We start from the raw sequence: 23,985 nt of genomic DNA on the forward strand, positions 1-23,985 counted from the left end.
TATTTAAAAGTTACTAACTACAGCGAAGGTACTAGTTTGAATCATAATACAAGTGTAAAGCTATTTGATCTGAAAAAGTAATTCACAAAACCTTTACGTCAATATTAAGAATAGCGGTGAAGAGTAGAAATATCTCTGAAAGTAGTTCGAAAAAGGGAAAACATAAAGAGTTGGAACTTTAATAGTGGCAACAATTTTTTTACAGCGCGTACAAAATAAATACGTGTTTCAAAGTTTTACTGACCTTCAAAGTAGTCACCAGCATTGTGTATAACCCGCTACCAGCGCTGTGGAAGTCGTAGGATACTCTTAGCAGTGCCAGTTGTGTTGACAGTTCGAGCGGCGCGGTCTATTGCCTGGCGAATTTGTAGCAGTACTGAAGCGAATACCGTGAAGTGTTTCCTTCAGTTTAGAAATCGAGTTGAACTTACGAGGGCTTAAGTCGGGGAGGGCAGTAGGTGCTATAGCACTTAGCAGCCCCATCAGTCAAACAAATCAGTAACAGCTTGCACTGTATGTGTTTGAGCATTGTCCTGCAAAATATGTGTCAGGTCGTGCAGAAAGTGTCGTCACTTCTGTCTCTATGCTGTTCATTTTTGGAACACAACCTACGACCAGACACGTATCTATTTTGTACGAGCTGTAAATAAATGGTTACTACTATTCAAGTTCCAACCCTCGTATTTTATACAGAGTGATCCAATAGATCTATCAGATCAGAGCTTCAAGAAATACAGAAATAATTCAGAGATACGTAGCCAAATAGCAGCTGTGTGTTATCGATCTTCGTGACGACGTGTTGTTGCTTTTCACAAATGAACATTTTCGAACTTAAGCATTAACAGAAAGTGATTTGAACGATTTCTAATCTCTTTCTATAAGAGGATCTGCATCGTAATTAGAGGATTTAAATACTTCACATTTAGTTTGATACTAGCAAATTCTCTTTTCAATAGTTCTCTAAGGCTCTCAAAAAAGTACAGTATTGGATTGAAAAAATAAAATAAAAGTCTAAGGCGTGTATATTTCTATTGTCTATTGTCGAACCACAATTCATGAAAAATGTTTATATTTTATTAATAGGATTAAGTAGAAATAATTATTATCTGTCATTTTGGAAATAATTGTGGTAGCAGGGAATGTCTGCACCAAAGTATTGTTGGCGGGAGAGACCGCACATTAATATAATTTTATAAAGGGCGGGAGAGACCGCGTATGGATATATTTTAAGATAAGAGCGGGAAAGACCGCGCACTGATACGTTTTGTAATGGTAGCAGGGATTGTGTGCACCAGAACGCATTGTTGGAGGGAGAGACCGCACTTAAGCGTTCATAGGAAGACAGTAGTAAGCGAGATGTGAAGCAAGTCGGCAGCAGGTCTGAAGCGAGAGGTTGAGAGGAGCGGTGTGCCTGCCAGCCACCAGCTATGATTTACAAGAGAGTATAAACGGATGTACAGAGACATCAGCTAGCTATTATCATAAGAGGAACTAATATTATTGAATTATTTTTTTTGAGAAACTCAAGACTACTGAAGGTATGTTTGCTCAATGCTAGTTGTAAGATTATTGTAAAAAGTAAGTCCCATTTGAACGTTTGTAAAATCATTTCATTACCAACAGTAAGTATTTGAACAATCGTTTTCAGAATATTATTAATTTTTGCCAGAAATATTGCATTACTGATTATAATCCATCCCAAAAACCATCAACGTAAAACTTTGCAAAATTTTACTGTTGTCAAGAAAAAGTTCAAGTATGAATTACGTAACTTCAGTCAAATTAATTAAAGAATAACGTCAGCTTTGCTATTAAAGAATAACGTCAGTTTTGGTAATAAATACAGCCACTTATTATGACAGCCCACCAGCAGCTAATAGAGTATAGAAAAACAGAGTGAGTATATTCTTGTAGCAGTTCGATGTAGCAGTCAGATGGCGATCCAGTAACAGAAAAAAAAGGTAAGGAACAGTTTTGGGTTATTGCAGGTAACGACTGAGGGCCACGACGACGACACATTCTATGTTTCGTCGAAATAATCAGAAAATCACTTTTAATAAGCAGCGTTTAAATTTGTATGCGAAGATTGAGAAAGGTAATTAATTTCAAAGGGAAGATTTCTTTTGTTATTATTAAGCAAGAGATAGAAACCCTAAGGGAAGGTTTCACAGGTTATTGTAGAAAGGAAGGTTGCGTAACGAAAGAGATACAGAGGGGACAGGAAGATTTCAAAATCCATAGTTTCCGCTATATCGCCATAGATGAAAAAGTTCCCTATGTTAACCATACAGCAAAATACTCCCCTCTTTACACGCTATCACTTGCCAAAATCTCGTATCGAGATCCCGAAAGGTTTAGGTTTAGGAGGTACAAGGTATGTTATGAATATTTCATTCCCGTGCGCGTGCAGACGGAGGTGACCGTGCTGCACAAATTTCTTTTTATCGAGATTGGAGACAGGTAGAGGCCTCCAGCCACATTGAAAAAAAATTCAGTATCTTCGCTAAATTTCATTCGCAGCAACATATGGTGTCACATGCACCAAATGTAAAACCATGGCGACCTATATTTTTCATTGCAAACGTTTTCGAATTCCTCGCACCGTCGTACTTAGATACGAATATCACGTTAAATATTACGATTATAGAAATTTTGGGCACTTCATCACGAAGCTGACATATAAAACTATACGTAACGTGAAAATAAATTTTATATTCTGTAAAATCGTTTGAGAAAAATTGCAGGGCGTGCGCCTCGATTCTGCCAACGCAGCCCGTCGACAAACGGCGCGCCGAAAGCGGGCAAAGAATATCACGGTCATCCCGGCTTGCCGGCAAGCGCGGGTCCACGCTTGTTGGAGATGCCGCCCAGCTGCCACTGTGTGCTGCCTCATTGGATAACAAGGGGATATTTTCCGCGCTGCGCAGGTAGCCCGATTTCTTTTTGTGCGCACCGTATGTCCGTCCCTGACAGTTGCAGTGGCATGGGCGCGGCAATTTCGCGGGCCTACCTCAACCAGTAACATAACGCCAATTTGTAAACGTCTCTACGGCTACGCCTCAGTGTTGACACAGCTCTGTAGACAGCAACTGTTTTCACGTGCAGCCTTGAGCGCTTCAGAGTTGAAAATTGGCAACAGTGTTGTGAGCTGTTAGGGATCTTACGCCCTCTCGGCTGTAGCCGTGGCTACGCCAGCGCTACATTCACTGCTGTGCCAATGGAACTTTCCGACCCTCTCCTCAAACTTACTTGTGACATCACCAAAGGATTCAACAGATCCCATTGCACACTAGCCATATTCTTAGACATCGAACGCACCTTCGACCGATTATGGCACAACTGACTGCTTTACAAGCTAATTAAACTAGGCATCCCACCCAAACTAGGGCGCCTCATACGCATCCAGATCACCGGAAGGATTTCCAGAGTACATGTGAACGACGCAGCATCAGAACCATTCACCCCAGAGGCAGGCGTCCCACAAGGAGCTATACTATCTCCGCTACAGAACGTGCTGTACACACATGACGTACCGACCCCAAGAGACGCCATCGAAAAGTTGGCGCTATATGCGGACGATACCGCCTACTGGTGCACAGGCCTCCGGACAGACGTCATACAACGAAAAGCCACAAGATACTTGACCAAACTCGAAGACTGGATGACAAAATGGAGGATAAGACCAAACCCCACAAAAACACAAACAGTGCTATTCCAGCACCGAAACCTGACTCGAAAAAGACAACAAAAACATACCGACCTGACTCACAGACTCCGCAAGATACCTCGGGGTATTCCTTGACAAACATCTAAACTATAAGACTCATCTTCAGCACCTACTAAACAAAACAAGACGAAGAAAAAATCTCATCAGACAAGTCCAAGTCCGACTATATGGATGTTCCACCAGGACAGCCATACACACATACAAAACATACATCAGACCTATTTACGAATACACCTCAGCGCCACTAGGCGGTATATCCAAGACGGTAGCGATAAAACTATACGCAACAGAGCGACGACTACTGCGCAACATCGCAAAACCACCACCTTGCACCCCAAGCAACGAAATATACGAGATCGCAGACATGACACCGCTCCAGACAAGACTCGCCAAACTCAGAGCAAGATATGGATCCCATATCCTCCACAAAAGACCAGACATGGAAGACATACTGACAAACAAACCACCAACAACTCGACGACCAAAATTTAAATACATATATCCAGCGCATACAGTAGCTCGAAACGCGTGCAGAATAGTCCCTGACCTAGCACCAAGAATGACACAACTGACTCATCTTGAAACAACCCCACCTCACCTAGACGAAAGACCATAGCTAAAGCCCATGACATGAAGTACAAAGCACCAAAATCCACATCCAAAACACCGCAACGGCTCCACACCACACAATACACATAAGTATCATACAGAAAAACACAACATCAACACACATAAAACACAACAAAAGAGAACAAGAACAATCATATAATCATAGACTAAGGAAAACTCCGAGTACTGTAGTAACAGGAAAGGAGAACCTGTAGCCTAGAAGTAAGTAAAAACACAAAAGTACGAACACCACAACAAACACGACACCCTAACCCCTAATATAAGCACCCTAAACAATGTAAACCATTACTTAATGATAAATCACTTATTTATTTTTATTTATATTTCAATTATTTTGATTTATAATGTTACTAATCACTTATTTATATGTTAATGAACCTAAAAAACAACAATATTATGTATAGCATGTATTCAAAAATATAAGTTATGTAAAATAAATAAAATGAAGATGTAAACTTCTGGCTGTTGAAGGGCACTGACATAAGCCTTAAAACAGCTCGCCTTCTCCCCTCGGGAGTAGGAATGAAAAGTGCAAAAAAATAAAAAAATGAATAAAAAAATGGTACTTTACAATGATGGTTCACTGTATGCGAGACTGCGGGACAGAATGAGCGTTGCTGTAGGCGTGTTTCTACAGTACCAATGAACTGTCTCCTGGCACCGCTCCAATCAGTGAGCGTGCTTCCAAGAATTTACTGCAGTGCATCAATCTCTGTGGAGTTCTCTCTTGTGGTCTACTGGCCCTATTTATGGTCCCTCATGGCACGTAGCACTAACAAACTGCGAGACTTCTAATCAGCAATATGCACTAACTTTTTATAAGAACCTATTATTTTACTTCCGTATAAAACATGAAAATTTCGTTTAATAAGATATTATTTCACTGATGTACGCACTAGCTTCACGAGCGATATGTCTCTGTATCGTATAACTGAAATAAAATTATTAGGCCACTACCCTGCCTACTATATCTGGTACTAAATAAGTGACTAGAGTGTTCTCTCTCTTGTTTCCACTAAGCGGGAAGAGCAACATGAGCACTGACGCAGGTTTTGACGATCACCCAAATTACCGACTAGTAGAGCTGACAGTTTCCGTCTGTTCAGGCACTCACTTAGGCAAAGTGTCTCGAAAATGTTTATAAAATACTAACGTCAAAAATGAAACTGTGTTGTATTATAGACATATAAAGAGCTATCGTCACACACTCATTACGACTATACCACGCAGTAAAACGTCACAACACACCGTTGTGGAAAGTCCCATCTCTACGTTTTACGTATCAGTGGAAGATGGTAACATAACACAGCGACGTTCGGAGGGAGAGAATGAGCACACTGCTGTATTTAGGCGGGTTAAACATTAAAACTGTTCCGTAAACTATGATTAAATTATTCTTTTTCAGAATATGTGTTTTTTAAACTCGATCAAAGCCAATTGTGTCATATTAGTTAAAATTGTGACATGTTTCTAAAATTTTGTTGTGTTTTCAAATGCGAGGAAACAAGTTTACTTCTTGTTGATAATTTTTAATTAACGTTATTATGGGCAACACATAAAATATTCAATTTTTTTTCAAAATTCAATTTTGTTGTTTTTGAGAAGATAGCATACCAACTAAATTTCCTTTTTCGAGTGCAACCGCTTTAGGATTAAATAGGTTCAAGAATAATACAGTCCACGCCAACTTATTTTGAGACTCACCGTTTATTTTAGTGAATCTATTACAAAAAAGCAAGCTCGCTTCTCAGCCTTAAAGAAATGCCTTGAAACATCTTATACAAATCTGCTGAAGAGACATGTGGACTGAATTTAAAGTTAATGGAAGGAACGTAACACAGGAACACAAAACAGCACAGCTACATTATCACTAACCTTATTCAAACGATTTCTGGTTGTCCGTTTCACTTCGTGGTCTACGCAGAGTATACACATAACTTTTTCTGCTGCGACTGACACTGGTGGAAGTAATACTTTCTCTGCTTTTGTTCGATATGATCTGTTTCCTTGTCCTTCTAGAATATAAATATAAAATGATTAACCCTGCAATGGTCGCGTGGAATACATATATGTAACCCTCTTGCGGAAATTCGGAAAAATCTGAAAGTCGAATATCGACAATGTTTCGAGCCACTGTGTACTTCAGTATGGATTGTTGGTGCAACCTCTCAGTTTTGTAAAAGCGACGGTCGGATGTCGTTGTGTCAGAGGAGTTCATGGAAGTCGGTGATCATGGAAGTATTTTTGAAACACATATTTTTTTTTCATAGCGCTTTTTTCCACCTTGTGTTAGGATACATTTATTATATTGATTAATTACTGTTTTACAATGTACAAACGTACGAAATAATCGTGTAACTGCGTTAAATTTTTAGAATCTTCACGGATTGGAAGAAAGAAGGTGGAATGCCAGCTTGGCTGAAGGTGACTGAGAACGAGGTAGACATACCTGGCTCGAGTTCTAGCGATGAAGACATTCTGGAAGAGCAGGTCCATTCGTCTGCGTCTGAGCAAAAGTCCCAGGTAAGCCAGCTGGAGATAGTACTGAATTTTCGTGTGATGAACCATTCCAGAAAAGCAGGCGACTTGATTTTTATATTGTTATAGCTGACACTATGTGGTCAAAGACTCCTCCTCTGACCATAGGAAGAACTTCTAGGCATGACTTTTTATGTGTGCCTCCTGATCCTAAAGAAACTGCATGACGGAAAACTACAATTGAAGATACCACGTGTCTGTTTTTTGGAATACAGTGTCATTCGCCTCTTCAGCAAATACACTAACAAAAAATAGACTAAGTCAAGAAAGAATATGTGGTGTCACCGCCAGACACCACACTTGCTAGGTGGTAGCCTTTAAATCGGCCGCGGTCCGTTAGCATACGTCGGACCCGCGTGTCGCCACTATCAGTGATTGCAGACCGAGCGCCGCCACGCGGCAGGTCTAGTCTAGGGAGACTCCCTAGCACTCGCACCAGTTGTACAGCCGACTTTGCTAGCGATGGTTCACTGACTACATACGCTCTCATTTGCAGAGACGACATTTTAGCATAGCCTTCAGCTACATCATTTGCTACGACCTAGCAAGGCGCCACATTCAGTTACTATGCCTTCTGAACAGACAATATTGTGAATCATGTACCGTCAAGAGCGACGTTCATCATTAATGGATTAAAGTTAAGTATCAAACTAATTACATCCGCTTTCTGAATTCTAATTCCTTGTCATGTTCCAGACCTCACGTCAGTACAGTTCTTCCCTCTTCACGCCAGCCTGCGTGAGCTAAAACGCGTGCATTTCGGCCTCTTCTAGTAACACCGTGTTGGCTCTTCTGCCAACACAAAAGAATATTCTACAGAGAGAGGTGACAAACATACAAGTGCAACTGAAACAAGGGATTTATTGAGGTTCTGTTGATGACTGGAGTGCGGAAAATAACCCGATCGAGCACCAGGCAAATATTTGACCATATAAAATATACTGGAATTGATGCGTTTTGTTTCACTATGTCTAAGCAATGATTTAAATTTCTTATCAGAGCTTTATTTGATGATATTCGTGACTGCCAACTTCACACAAAAACTGACAAATGGCCATAATACGTGGAATATTTGTAATTTGTTCCTTACAAACTTTCAACAGTATTTTGTTCCAAGTATTGAAATAACGTTGAACGAGCAACTTTTGGCATTCAGAGAACGCTTCCCATTTGGGAACTACATACCAAGCAAACCCGCAAAATATGGAGTGAAGATATTCGCGGTCGTAGATGCTCACCATGCACATATGGCAACTTGGAACTAACCATTGGCCAACAACCAGAAAGACCTCATCGCTTGAGAAATGAAATAAGTGATGTGGTAACGGAAGTAGGAGGTCTTGTGGTTGGCAGAAACATTAATAGAACCTTGGACAAGTGATTCTCTCTACTTCATGTTACCAAGCAGCTCTTTCAAAATGGAACTACCATCGCTATCACAATCTGAAAGGTCTAAAGAGGAGTGCCCAGAAAATTGTGTGTGGCAAGAGGAAACCCAGTAACTTTCGAATTTCCCTTGCACGTTGGTTGCTTACGTGCTGAAGCCTAATGAAGTGGTGGTTTTGTTGTCAGCAATGCATAATTTTTCAGAAAATTTCATGGCAACTAATTGTGAGCAATCATTGTAACAAGAGAAGTAAATTTATCAAATAAATATGACATATATTGAAAAAGTTGTTTTTGTCATTTAACTCCAAGGAAGGGCAGTGGGAAGAATACTTCCCACCTTGTTGTGTGACCTCACTTTCACAGTTGGAGCAAATTTCATATTCTGTATCATAAATATACCTATCTGTTAACTACTACCTGCTCTCCATTCGTTAAAAAAAATGCTCAATAATTTTGCTCAATAAAGGGTTAAGGAAAGAATATATGGATCAGAGAGGAATGAAGATCGTTTTAGTGACGATACGAGCTGCAAAAGGAGAAATCTACTGACATAAGAGAATTCGACAAAGAGTGGACTGCTGTCTCCCTGCACCCGTGAACGATGATCTCGGAGACAGCTGATTCGCTTTTCGGCTGCTACTGTCGTCAGCATCTATGGAAACCGGTTGAAGGACGGTGAAACATCAAGTGGGGGAAACTGTGTTCACCATCGACGTCTCATCTCAGGACATGGAGGTCTGAGGTTTACCCGCCAAGTCAGGAGAGGCAGATCTGAGGATCTAGTATAGTGCTGGTGGCGGGCCAGTGTTTGGCAGAACACCGTTCAGTGCACATTGTTAAATACGGGACTCTACAACAGACGACGCCCTACGTGTTCCCATGTTGACACAGCGACATCGGCAGTCGGGACTACAGTAGGCATGGGATCACCAAGACGGCAAACAGCTGCTCAAACACGCTTATTGTACTCTGTGGGATTTTATCTGCGCTTCCACGAGACATTTGGTAGTAACTCAAATCCTCGACATCTACACACGTACTCCGCAACGCACCGTACGACGGGTGGCAGAGGGTACCCTGTTACACTACTAGTCATTTCCTTTCCTACTCCACTCGTAAATAGAATGGGGAAGGAACGATTATCTATGAGCCTCCGTATCAGCCCTAATTTCTCGTATCTTACATTCGTGGTCCTTAAGTGAAATGTATGTTGGCAGCTCTTGAATCGTTCTGCAGTCGGCTTCAAATGCTGGATCTCTGAATTTTCTCAGTAGTGTTCCCCGAAACGAAAGTTGCCTTCCCTCCAGGGATTCACATTTGTGTTCCAGAAGCATGTCCGTAACACCTGTGTGTTGTTCGAACCTACCGGTAACAAATCTAGCAGCCTACTTCTGAACTGCTTCGATGTCTTCTTTTAATGCTTGTGCAGTACTCAAGAATAGATCCCACCACTGCTCCATATGCGTTCTCCTTCACATAGAAAGACCGTTTCCCAGAATTCTTCCAATAAACCGCGCGGACAATTCGCGTTCACTGCCGCAATCCTCACTTCTTCGTTCCATTTCATATCGCTTTTCAACGCTGCAAGCAGGCAATTAAATGATGTCAAGCAGAACACTACTAATGCTGTATTCGAACATTATGGGTTGGTTTTTCTTACTCATCCGCATTAACTTACATTTTTCTACATTTGGAGCTAGGTGCCACTCATCACAGCAACTAGAAATTTTTTGTAAGTCATCTTGTATCCTCCTAAAGTCACTCCCCTTTCCGTACACCACAGCATCTTCAGCAAACAGCCGCAGATTGCTGCTCACCTTGTCGGTCAGAACATTTATGTATATAATAAATAATAGCGGTCCTACCACACTTCCCTGGGGCACTCCTGACGATATCCTTGTCTCTGATGAACACTCGCTGCCGAGTACAACTAGTGCTCAGAGCACTGTGGGACTTAAGATCTGACGTCATCAGTCCCCTAGAACTTAGAACAGACCTAACTAAGCTAATGACAGCACACACATCCATGCCTGAGGCCGGATTCGAACCTGCGACCGTAGCAGTCGCGCGGTCCGGACTGAAGCACCTAGAACCGCCCGGCCACAGCGGCCAGCTACAACGTAGTGGATTCTTTTACTTGAAGTCTTCGAGCAACCCACATATTTGGGAACCTATTCCATACACTTCTAGCTTCATTAACAGTCTCCAGTAGGGCACCATGTCAAACGTTCTAAGGAAATCTAGAAATTTGGGATGTGCGTGTTGGAAAATGGTGAAGGAGAACGCTTATGGGGCGTTAGTGTGACCTATTCTTGAGTACTGCTCGAGTATTTGGGATCTGCACCAGGCCGGATTAAAAGAAGACATCGGAGCAATTCAGAAGTAGGCATCCAAGTTTTGTTACCGGTACGTCTAAACAACAGCAGGTGCTACAGACATGCTTCAGGAACTTAAATGTGCATCCTTGGAGGGAAGGCGACTTTCGTTTCCAGGAACACTACTGAGAAAATTTAGAGATACAGCATTTGAAGCTGACTGCAGAACGATTCTACCGTCACCAATATACATTTTGCTCAAGGACCACAGAAGTAAGATATGAGAAATTAGCACTGATACAGAGGCACATAGACAATCGTTACCGATAGATCTCAGTATATCATGACAGCTTTCGTACCACTTGCATCTCGTTACGCTTCATGTCTTCCCCGACGGCGGTGTCATCTTCCAGTAGGGTAACTGTCTATGACCCAAGGCCGCAATCGTGGAACAGTGGCTTGAGACCATCTACATCTACATCATATTCCGGAAGTCACCTGATGGTGTGTGGCGGAGGGTACTTCTGGTACTACTATCTGATCCCTCCAACACTGTTCCACTCGCGAATAGTGCGTGAGAAGAATGATTGTCGGTAAGCCTCTATATTTGCTACATTTTCTCGAATTTTCTCGTTACCGTCAATACAGGAGATGTATGTGGTGGGAAGTAATATGTTGTCCGCCTCCTCCGGAAAACTGCTGTCCCGAAATTTCAATAGTAAATCTCTCCGTGATGCACAACGGGTCGCTCTTGTAACGTCTGCCAGTGGAGTTCGTTTAGCATCTTTGTAGCACTCTTTCGCCAGCTAAACGATCCTGTGACGAAACGCGCCGCTCTTCGTTGGATCTTCTCTATCTCATCTATCTGTCCTACATGATAGGGATTACACATAGGTGAACAATCATCAAGAATCTGGCGAACAAGTGCCTTATAAGCCAATTCTTTAGTGGATGATTGAACTCATACTGAGGGCTTAGCCAAAAAATCCCCTTGATCTCAACATCGTGGAACACGTCTGAGACTCTATCAGGTGCCAACTCCACGACCACAAACACCAGCCCATAATATACGGGAGCTGCGCCGCTTTTGTGTACATATCTGTTGCCACACACCTCTGGAAACCTACCAAGGTCGTTTCTAATCCCTACCACGTAAAAAAGCTACTGTACTGTGTTTCAAAGGTGGACCAACACGCTGTTCAGCAGGTGTTCATCACGTTTTGGCTCATCAGTGTGTGTGAGAAACATGGGTAAACAGCTGACTCTGGTGGTCTCTGTACTACACTACTGGCCATTAAAATTGCTACACCAAGAAGAAATGCAGATGATAAACGGGTATTCATTGGACAAATATATTATACTAGAACTGACACGTGATTACATTTTCACGCAATTTGGGGGCTTAGATCCTGAAAAATCAGTACCCAGAACAACCACCTCTGGTCGTAATAACGGCTTTGATACGCCTGGGTATTGAGTCAAACAGAGCTTGGATGGCGTGTACAGGTACAGCTGCCCATGCAGCTTCAACGCGATACCACAGTTCATCAAGAGTAGTGACTGGAGTATTGTGACAAGCCAGTTGCTCGGCCACCATTGACCACACGTTTTCAATTGGTGAGAGAGCTGGAGCATGTTCTGGCCAGGGCAGCAGTCGAACATTTTCTGTATCCAAAAAGGCCCGTACAGGACCGGCAACATGCGGTCGTGCATTATCCTGCTGAAATGTAGGGTTTCGCAGGGATCGAATGAAGGGTAGCGTCACGGGTCGTAACACATCTATGTAAAGTCCACTGTTCAAAGTGCCGTCAATGCGAACTAAAGCTGACCGTGACGTGTAACCAATGGCACCTCATACCATCATGCAGGGTGATACGCCAGTATGGTGATGACGAATACACGCTTCCAATATGCGTTCACCACGATGTCGCCAAACACGGATACGACCATCATGACGCTGTAAACGGAACCTGAATTCATCCGAAAAAATGACGTTTTGCCATTCGTGCACCCAGGTTCGTCGTTGAGTACACCAATGCAGGTGGTCCTGTCTGTGATGCAGCGTCAACGGTAACTGCAGCCACGGTCTCCGAGCTGATAGTCCATGCTGCTGCAAACGTCGTCGAAATGTTCGTACAGATGGTTGTTGTCTTGCAAACGTCCCCATCTGTTGACTCAGGGATCGAGACGTGGCTGCACGATCCGTTACAGCCATGCGGATAAGATGCCTGTCATCTCGACTGCTAGTGATACGAGGCCGTTTGGATCCAGCACGGCGTTCCGTATTACCCTCCTGAACCCACCGATTCCATATTCTGCTAACAGACATTGGATTTCGACCAACGCGAGCATCAATGTCGCGATACGATAAACCGCAATCGCGATAGGCTACAATCAGACCTTTATCAAAGTCGGAAACGTGATGGTACGCATTTCTGCTCCTTAGATGGGGCATCACAACAACGTTTCACCAGGCAACGCCGGTCAACTGCTGTCTGTGTATGAGAAAGCGGTTGGAAACTTTTCTCACGTCAGCACGTTGTAGGTGTCGCCACCGGCGCCAACCTTGTGTGAATGCTCTGAAAAGCTAATCATTTGCGTATCACAGCATCTTCTTGCTGTCGGTTAAATTTCGCGTCTGTAGCACGTCATGTTCGTGGTGTAGCAGTTTTAATGGCCAGTAGTGTACTTGTGTGTGTGAGACAATCGTCTGCCGACCGAGTCGGTAGCAGAACCGGACAGCCGGCGCTCACCTCCTGGTGGACCTGCCGGAAGGAGAGCCTGGCGCCCTGCTGATGGGAGACGACGGCCTCCCGGTCGCCGTAGCGGAGCGCCGCCTGCTCCACCAGCCGGCCCATGGTCAGCGCCAGCAGCGGCTGCGCCCCCGGCTGGTGCCAGTAGCTGGGCCGCCACGCCTGCTGGCTGCATCTGCAACAGAGCCGCACCGGTACTGCACCTCTGCCAAGCAGCGACGAGGATACTCCACCGACGGGCATCGATATGGAAGTAGGATCGATTATAGTTCAATTCTTTTATCTTGGCGGCTCGCGCATGCCCGCCCAGACGCGGGAGATTGCTGCGTTGACAGTTGTACGCGCCAAGAGAAGCAGCGCCATAGTATACTTCGCAAACTTACGTTTAGGGGGGAGCGCGCAGTTTATGAAGTAAAGCCACCACGGCCGCATTAACCTTTTCGCTGCTACAGAGACGTGCTCCCCGCATTCCGCGATGTGCGCGATTTTGTCATCATTGCACTGCTCGCCTGTGCAGACACATGGTCTTTCGACTGCTTTGACACACATTATCATTCGATTTCACAAAAACTATTTGGCCCAAAAATTTGATTTTTACACATCTTCTTGACTCATGATACCTCCCCCCCATAAATGACTTAATTTTGTTTGGATGTTCAATGCAGTTATTGTGCAGCATTAGATGTAGTAAACCATTGCACGAAATTTTCAGAGTTTGCAGAGGTAAAAGTCCACAGCGTATACTTTCCGTATGGTCGATTTTAGTTGCCACTATAAATTTCTAAAAATTACATTCAAACGAATAAAATTCATGAAGTAAGTCACTTCGATATTGTTTTTAAATAAAGAAAATATTAAACATCGAATAAGGTTTTAACTCAGAACCTTTCACTTAGCAGCCAAACACCTTAACCATTACGCTAACGCAGCTAACCATGTAATAAACCTCCTGGAGGACTTTAATATGTCACGCAAAATCCCGACAAACACTGTTGGTATGATTATAAATTACTCACGTTTCATTGAAGTTTCAATAGGAAATAAACAATTACCGCTGTTCTTCATTGTGAAAGAGCAGCTAGTGAATGATACAAACACCTTTCCTTGCTATCGCCTGAATTAGAAGGCTTATTGCTTGTTTGGTTTAATTAATTAATAGAATATGAAGCAGTTGGCATAAAGAATGCTTCTTCCAAGCTTTCTATAAAAGAAAGTCTGCTATTAAGACATTGCTTTTGTTCACTTACTGTATTTACGACTGAACGTTTCTAAAACTGAAGACACTCGTCCGTGCTCTGCACTGCGGTCGAGCTCTGGCAACGTCGTTCTCTGTTCATTGGCTGACTGTGTTTTGTGACGTCAGATGCGCAGAACGAACCTAAACTCGGCCGCCGTCATAAATGACGCGCACTTTAGTCGCCTTGAACAGGGGGCGGGGCATAGTCGTTGAGCCGTGCGGCTGCAGAGGCCACCAGTAGGGGCGGCGACCTAAGAGAGCCTGTGTAAGGTGTCAGGCAAATCCAACACCTTCCATGAAAACCCTGAAATGATAGCAAATCCGGCAGTATGTCACATAGCTCCGGATAAATCCTGACATTAAATTAACCAAAGTAATACGATCAACGAGTGAGCAAATGGAATACCACAGACTAACACAAGAACGCCTAAATGCATGTCATACCTCCCACCGTGAAACAGGCGCAGTTCCGAGGGGAGAAACGAGAACAGAAGCCGAGAGCAGAGACGTGTAAGCGAGAAGGCCCTACGATAAGGGACGGACACCCACATCGCCAAGAGCAGCCCCTTGCCCATGTTTACCCTAGGACGCCTAAGAGAGGGGTTCGTTGAACCCACAATTTTTTTATGTCCCCTGCTTTTGCCCAAGTAACTTTCATACTACCTATTCCCTTTGAGTTATTGTTTGCTGGCTATTTTATGGAACGTTAGTGTCAATATATTTTATAGAAAATTCCTGCTTTGGAAAAAAAAATAAACTTATTATGGGTCCAACAAATCCACCCCTTAGGCTTCCATGCTATAGAAAATTTCCCGTAGTAGGATTTCGTATTTCTCATCTCTGCAACAATGCAAGTTAGTTTATTGTTGGTTGATATTCTTGATATTCGCAACAATCAGTTTACTTTCAGAGGAAGTGATGTTTGATGTCAGTCAGCTGTTATTTATCTTGTAAACTTGCAGTGAGTTAGTGCAGTTCTGAACACGTAGGCCTCCAGTAACTTTGGTGTCCTACATAGCAAAAACGAAACCAAGTAAAAGCTTACTGATGTTGTCAACAATGCACCAAGATAAAGGCACTGTTGGAGGAGAGAAGGATAAAACCGAGATAAATGCATATTATAATTCCATTAAAGGAGGAATTGATACCATGATCAAATGGCGCGTATGTACAACTGCAAGAGGGGAACAAAGAGATGGCCTCTATCTGTATTTTACTCTCTCATTGACATTTGTGCTATCAATGCAACCACCATATTCATCCAGCAACATCCAAGATGGAATGAAAAGAAACACACAAAACTTTATCTTCTGCAAGCTGGGATGGAACTAGTGAAACTGCAGGTAGAAGAAAGAAGTGCCAATGCAAGAGGGTTATCTAACCAAGTTGTTCAATCAATGGAGACTATTCTACAAAAGAAAATCAAAGAAGTGACAACAGAAGCACGTCAGCCTCCTGCAGGGAAAGGTCGGTGCCATATTTGTGTAGGAGAAGCTGAAACAAAGAAGCAGAAGTACAACAATCTAAGTAAACCAAAACAATATTGTGGACAGTGTCATAAACTTGTGTGTAACACACATTCAGAAAAAATTGTGATGTGTCTCTCTTGCCTTGAAGTTGAGAACTCAGAGTAGTTTATTGTATATGAACACATCTGTATTTTGTATTGTAATATGTCAATTTTTTATTCACTCAATCCAATGTATATAACAATTAACAACATTTATAAACCGATGCCTTAGTTAAAATACATAAACCATTTTGGAAGTTTTAATTTTTCGTCAGTAAACTTATTTAATATCTGTGTGCTCACCGACCCCCCCCCCCCTTCTTAGGCATCCAAGTTAGAAAAAAAGGCTTGGGCGTCCTAGGGTTAAAAGATAGAGCCCTCCAGAAGAACAGTGTAGATCTTACGATAACACTAAAAGGGCCACACCAGCTGCAAGTTTTAGCGTGAGACTATCTGCATCTCTGTTACGTTGCAAACGTTGAAAACATTGCCCCACCACGAAAAGTATAACGTTTCTCATTGGATAGACAGAAGTTTTGTAGGCAGAGCTTAAGGTTAACATTGAGGCCCTGATTGGTCAGTTGAAAACACAACCAGATAGCTTTTCTAAAACCAGCTTCGGTAAATTGTAGTAAGGAGAAGTTAGGAGAGAGTTGCTTCCGAGACGGCGAGGTGAGCGGAGCTGTGCTGTCCGCCGCCCCCTGACGAACACCGACAAGGTAATGAACGCACGCGATGCCGCATTTTTGAGCGCATAAGGCTTCACTCAGAACTGCAGAAATCTGATCTGTTACATCCCCTTTTTGCGTAATACTAGTGTCGATCGTCAATTAAAGCTCATGGTGTTCACATTTGCCACTTGAATTAAAAATCTGTTACGCGATGATTTTTCTGTTATATAGTTATTAAGAAGCCACATCAGCCGCTGTAATTTGCGACAAGTTAGATAAGTAATTAAAGATAATTGAGGGTCACTGTAAACCATTTTGATAGTTTTCCCTTTTATGAAACTTAACTTAAATCTAGATTATAGATGTGATATGGCATAGGTCATCCTTCAATCCATTATCTTGGAAAACTTGGAAACCCATTCAGGGAATATTCGTTCACATTTTAGTTGAATGCAGTTGGTTTTTATCATCCTGTATTAAAATATTTCCTTTTATCAACAGTGCAATTTATAAACAATGTTTTGTGAGTAGAATAAAATTTCCAATGGTAAACTTAGCTGCTTTTTCGACGTTATTTTACCAGCTAACTAAAAATAGGCAAGCCTTGAACCCCTTCCACTAAATTTAGTTAGTATTAAGATTCTTTTACAGGGAGTGCAATGGGGCTGACGCTGAAATCATTAAGTGTTTGATTATATCATCGCTAGTCTCACTGAACTCTACATGTCATGTGTGGTCTGGCGTCTCCTTACCAGCAACAGGTCCCAGGTTCAAACTAGTCAATTCCCTAAAAAAACACGCTCAGAGCGTCGTTGCGCGAAAGTGGTAGCGAGACACGACTTAGAACAAACAAACACCACGCAGAATGTTAGACCTGTATACAGAGAGAGTGGCCATAGGTGAAGTTGCCCGTGATTGGTTGATTAGTTTTGGCGCCATTTTTCTGCCAAACGTCTCTCGCGCTTCCTATGTTCGCCGTGCTTTTGAGTTGAACTGAAGTTCAGAGGACTTTTGGAAACGATTAAAAGGTACTTGAATTATTGAGAGACTTGTTATGCATTGTGCATGCATGTTCGATTTAGCTGTATATCGTTTTTAGTACGTAATTAGCGTTTGCGATCTTAAATACGACTTGAAGTAATGAAGCTTTTTGTGATGAAGTCGGTAGGCCTACATGTCTGAAGTAAACACGTTAGTAATTGTACAGTATTGTTTTTGACATCTGTAATTCGTTCTGCAGACATTCGTGAACGATGCCAGGTTGTGCTGCATTTTTGGTTGTTCCAATAGAGGCGAAGGTGGGTTTCGCATGTTAGCATTTCCACGCAATGAAGAAAGACGAAAGCAGTGGGCAGTCGCAGTCAACAGGGCTGACATAAATCAAACTGGAACCATGTGGAAACCAACCAAGAACTCTTATCCGTGCGAAGTAAAACGTTTTTGCTTTATACTACATATAAAACAACTTGCAATATACATAGTTAAATTTGAAAACAGATCTGTAAATTGGCTGTGTCAAACTTTATTTCATTCCGAATCAGATGACTAGGCATTATTTTGGTTTCAATATTATTGCCTGACTGTTGACGCAGGCAGGTTGTAAGCACGTTTTCCGCTGTTGTCGTGGTTGCCGAAACATTATTCGTAGTAAATAACTGTAGGTACTCTTGAAGACAGGTTTTAATAGGCCTACTTACTGTGGGGGAGAAGGGATACGGTAGTTTTCTTGTTACATTTCGTCGTTTATTACAGTAGCCTACATTCAACATTGGCTCAAATGGCTCTGAGCACTATGGGACTTAACTACTGAGGTCATCAGTCCCCTAGAACTTAGAACTACTTATACCTAGCTAACCTAAGGACATCACACACATCCATGCACGGGGCAGGATTCGAACCTGCGACAGCAGCGGTCGCGCGGTTCCAGACTGTAACGCCTAGAGAACCGCTCGGCCACCCCGACCGGCCACATTTAACATTACCTCAGTATATTAATATATGAAAGAAGAGAAAGTCTTAAGCAGTTGTTTGCTTTTGCATGTCACAAGTAAACAACTGCTTAAGACTTTCATTTATCTGACGTAATACAGGTACGTTAGATCTTCAGCGTTATGCACTTCCGATACAAAACAAATGCTATACACTATATTTTTTATTTACGTTACTTTCATTGCAATATGTGTAGTAAACGAACTTTAAAAGAAAAAAAAGCAAGTAACGAATAATTTTTACAGCCACTGTATCAAATTTTCCTGTGCTGTACGTAGTAGGCTACTATGATTATATTATAGCTGTAAAGAAAGGCATTTAACAAATGATTTCGCCATATTCTCTTGTGCTTTTGATTCGATGAGTGTGTACTCCGCTACTCGACTACTGGCCATTCAAAAGTCCCGCCCGCAGTTTGGCAGAAAAATGGCCGCCGTATCGTCCGGTTGGCCACTCTCTCCCTATACAGGCTCTCTACGGCGACCTAGGTGGCAGACCCTTAGGTTTCCCAGCCATTTTAAATAACCTCGCACTGCATCCCTGTCACCAGTTCGGATACTGTACATGAAGCACTCCATTACGCACCATTATGGACTGAAGCGTCAAAGAAACTGGTATAGGCATGCGTACTCGAATACGGAAACATGTAAACAGGCAGAATACTGCTCTGCGGTCGGCAAGCCTATATAAGACAAGTGTTTGGCGTAGTTGTTAGATCGGTTACTGCTGCTACAACGGCAGGTTATCAAGATTTAAGTGAGTTTGAACGTAGTGCGACAGTCGCAGCACGAGTGATGGAACACAGAATCTCAGAGGTAGCGATGAAGTGGGCATTTCGCCGTGCGACCATTTCGCGAGTGTACCGTCAATATCAGGCATCCGTAAAACATCAAATCTCCGACATCGCCGAGAAAAAGATCCTGCAGGAACGGGCCCATCAACAAGTTCAAAAAACGGTTCAAATGGCTCTGAGCACTATGCGACTTAACTTCTGAGGTCATCAGTCGCCTAGAACTTAGAACTAATTAAACCTAACTAACCTAAGGACATCACACACATCCATGCCCGAGGCAGGATTCGAACCTGCGACCGTAGCGGTCACGCGGTTCCAGACTGAAGCGCCTTTAACCGCACGGCCACACCGGCCGGCCCCATCAACAAGTGTCAGCGTGCGAACCATGCAACGAAACATCATCACTATGAGCTTTTGGAGCCGAAGGCCCACTCGTGTAGCCTTGGTGATTGCACGACACAAAGCTTTATGCCTCGTCTGAGCCCATCAACACCGACATTGGACTGTTGATGACTGGAAGCATGTTGCCTTGTCGGACGAGTCTCGTTTTAGGTTATATCGAGCGGATGGACATGTGCAGGTGTGGACACAACCTCGTGAATCCATGCACCCTAAATCTCAGCAGGGGGCTGTTCAAGCTGGTGGAGGCTCTGTAATGGCGTGGGGCGTGTGCAGTTGGAGTGATATGGGACACCTGATACGTCTAGATACGATTCTGACAATTGACACGTACGTAAGCATACTGTCTGATCACCTGCATCCATTCATGTCCATTGTGCATTCGGAAGGACTTGAGCAATTCCAGCAGGACAATGCGATACCCCGCACGTCCAGAATTGCTACAAAGTCGCTCAGGAACACTCTTCTGAGTTTAAACACTTCCGCTGGCAATCACACTCTCCAGACATGAACATTATTATCAGGGATGCCTTGCAACGCGCTGTTCAGAAGAGATCCTCGTGCTCTTGCGGATTTATGGACATCCCTGCAGGATTCATGGTGTCGGTTCCCTCCAGCACTACTTCAGACATTACCCGAGTCAATTCCACGTCGTGTTGCGGCACTTCTGCGTGCTCGCGGGGGCCCTACTCGGTATTAGGCAGCTGTAGCAGTTTCTTTGGCTCTTCAGTGTAGTACTGTGTTGATTACCTTGATATGGACTTCAATTTCGATTTGGATACAATTAGGACTATTTGCATATTGTTTACATAGGAATTAGCATCCGTTCTGGAATTTATCGGCTTCCAGTGTGAAGTCGCGCATTGCAGTCTCCTGTCCTGTACCGTTTCTGAATGTACGACTGTGCGGCCGCACCAACTGGCTCTGCTTTTTGGTTTGGAAATTTACAAGCTGCAAGGAATTTAATTCATACCTAACTCGGACTTGGCCGTGGAAAGCAATGTATTTCGTTTCTACTTAGAGGTGTGTCAATTAATTAGGAGACTCACAAACGTGAACAGGGGATTCAACACTAACAAAGCAGATTTTAGTTTAACAACGAGTGTGTGTGTGTGATGTGGTGTGTGTGTGTGTGTGTGTGTGTGTGTGTGTGTGTGCGCGCGCGTTTTATCGGCTTCGACTCTCCGTGACCCCATGAAGTAAAGCACGCCAGTTTCTTCTGCCCTGCACTATCTCCCGCTGAGTTTCCAGGTTGGAATCCATTACATTTGCGATGCCATCGATCCACCTCATCCTTTGCTGCCTTCTTATGCATTCGATCTTTCCCAGTATATGCGTCGTTTAAAGCGAACCAGTCTTCTCATAATGTGCCCAAACTAGGTCAGTTTTTGTTTCTGTATCAGACCGTTCAAGGAGCAGTCTGGTTTTATTTGCTGTAATACTGACCTATCCATTCTCTTTGCAGTCGATGGAACTCTAATGAGTTTCCTCCAACAACACAATTCAAACGTTCTATTTTACACTGTTCAGCCTTTCTTATGGTCCCTATCTTACATCCGTACATCACAACTAGAAAGACCATAAACATTACCATATGGATCTTTCTTGTTAAAGTCACGTCTCTATTCCTTAAAACATGTCCCGACTGGACATTGTCTTTCTTTTGATTTCGTGGCTTAAGTCAAAATCAGCAGAAATCTGGGAGCAAAGGTAGTTGGAAGTAGAAACTGCCTCCATTGTTTCACGTTTCATATGCCATGAAGTGATAGGGTAGTTGCCATAATTATCATTTTCTCGACATTCAACATTAGATCGGCATTTGAACTTTCTTCTTTCACCTTCAGTAAAAGCACTCCGTCTTCAGGCCACAAGTGGCCCACCGGGACCATCCAACCGCCGTGTCATCCTCAGAAGAGGATGCGGGCAGGAGGGGCATGTGGTCAGCACATTGCTCTCCCGATCGTTTTATTTGACCGGAGCCGCTACTATTCGGTAGAGTAGTTCCTCAGTTGGCATCACGAGGCTGAGTGCATCCCGAAAAATGGCAACAGCTCAGCTCATGGCAGCCCGGATGGTCACCCATCCAAGTGCCGGCCACGCCCGACAGCGCTTAACTTCGGTAATCTGACGGGAACCGGTGTATCCACTGCGACAAGGCCGTTGCCTCTCACCTTCAGTAAGAGGATCTTTAATTCCTCTTCATTTCTACCATCAATATCCCATCATTTGCGTATCTACGGTTGTTTATATTTATCCCAGCTATTTTAATTCCGGTTTCTTCTTCATCTACCATGGTGTTTTTCATAATGTATTCTGCATACAGATTGGATAAAGAAGGTGACAAAATGCTGCTTTTCCGTACTCCTTTCTGAACGTTGACCCATTCAGAGATACAAATCAATGAATGCAGGAATCAACCTGTTGCACAGCTACAAAAAATTCTTAACGACCCTTGGATTATTAACGTACTGGAGAGAGTTGAATGCAAGTGAAAATCTTAACATGTTACAGAGAGAGAGCTGAACCCATGAGATACGTAGGTATCAAACTGACAAAAGGTGGATAGGGAATAGTTACGATAACTACTTACCACCTGGTGGAGGCTCTCACAGCAACAGCGGTACCGAAAAGGGTGACACCTATACACCAGTGACATGACTATCCTCTGCTGTAAGTAAAGAACAGGCAAACTGTGATCTGAATCAAGGTGGTTCAAACGGATCAAATGGCTCTGAGCACTATGCGACTTAACTTCTGAGGTCATCAGTCGCCTAGAACTTAGAACTAATTAAACATAAGTAACCTAAGGACATCACACACATCCATGCCCGAGGCAGGATTCGAACCTGCGACCGTAGCGGTCGCTCGGCTCCAGACTGTAGCCCCTAGAACCGCACGGCCGAATCAAGGTGGAAAGGGCAAGAGTATACTGCGTTCGTGTTGGAGTCGCCTTGCTGCAACCGTTGGTCTGAAGAGACACTGGCAAACCACGGCTGCGGTGGTCGCACTCTATGGTTTTATAAGCTTGGAATGACTGGACTCCGGTGAGCTACAAACCGCAGAAAATAGGACCGCTACCAAGCGCTGGGAGGGACAGTGGCCAAGGACTGCTGCGACTTGGAGAATCGACAACGCCATCTGTCGACAGTAGTTACACTACCTGGCTTGGCTCAAACCATCGTAACACGTTCGTTTTTGTATTCCTGTGTCCCCTCGAGGTAGAAGAGCTGAGCCAACTTTTATCTGAGAGTAATGTTTGCCGTCAACTTGTACAAAATGATCATATCCGAAATCATATTCAGGAAGACTGCTCCTCAATATGTCAATAATTTGTCTGTTACGATCCTTTTTCTTCTGAATATTCAATAAGGGGTTAATCTGCATTTAATGTTCACGGGACCTCGAAATAAAACTGAAATCCTATAATAAGTCCCCAATATGCAACTGATTTTCGTCGTTAATGAGCTCTCGCAAGCACACATGCGTCTACGTCTACATCTACATCTACATCCATACTCCGCAAGCCACCTGACGGTGTGTGGCGGAGGGTACCTTGAGTACCTATATCGGTTCTCCCTTCTATTCCAGTCTCGTATTGTTCGTGGAAAGAAGGATTGTCGGTATGCTTCTGTGTGGGCTCTAATCTCTTTGATTTTATCCTCATGGTCTCTTCGCGAGATGTGCGTAGGAGGGAGCAATATACTGCTTGACTGTTCGGTGAAGGAATGTTCTCGAAACTTCAACAAAAGCCCGTACCGAGCTACTGAGCGTCACTCCTGCAGAGTCTTCCACTGGAGTTTATCTATAATCCCTGTAACGCTTTCGCGATTACTAAATGATCCTGTAACGAAGCGCGCTGCTCTCTGTTCGATCTTCTCTATCTTTTCTATCAACCCTATCTGGTACGGATCCCACACTGCTGAGGAGTATTCAAGCAGTGGGCGAACAAGCGTACTGTAACCTACTTCCTTTGTTTTCGGATTGCATTTCCTTAGGATTCTTCCAATGAATCTCAGTCTGGCATCTGCTTTACC

At 43.3% G+C, this 23,985-nt stretch overlaps 1 protein-coding gene across 1 annotated transcript in view; it reads right to left on the minus strand.

The window, feature by feature from the left end:
• LOC126416646 (medium-chain acyl-CoA ligase ACSF2, mitochondrial) overlaps positions 1 to 23,985 on the minus strand; it is a 224,938-nt gene that overhangs the window by 135,943 nt on the left and 65,010 nt on the right. The window contains exon 2 of the mRNA XM_050084441.1: positions 13,353 to 13,527. Within this exon, the coding sequence (XP_049940398.1) occupies positions 13,353 to 13,527 (175 nt within the window). The remainder of the gene's footprint in view (positions 1 to 13,352; positions 13,528 to 23,985) is intronic.

The sequence above is a fragment of the Schistocerca serialis genome, chromosome 8 (genome assembly GCF_023864345.2).
Source record: "Schistocerca serialis cubense isolate TAMUIC-IGC-003099 chromosome 8, iqSchSeri2.2, whole genome shotgun sequence".
NCBI classification, from domain to species: Eukaryota; Metazoa; Arthropoda; class Insecta; order Orthoptera; family Acrididae; genus Schistocerca; species Schistocerca serialis.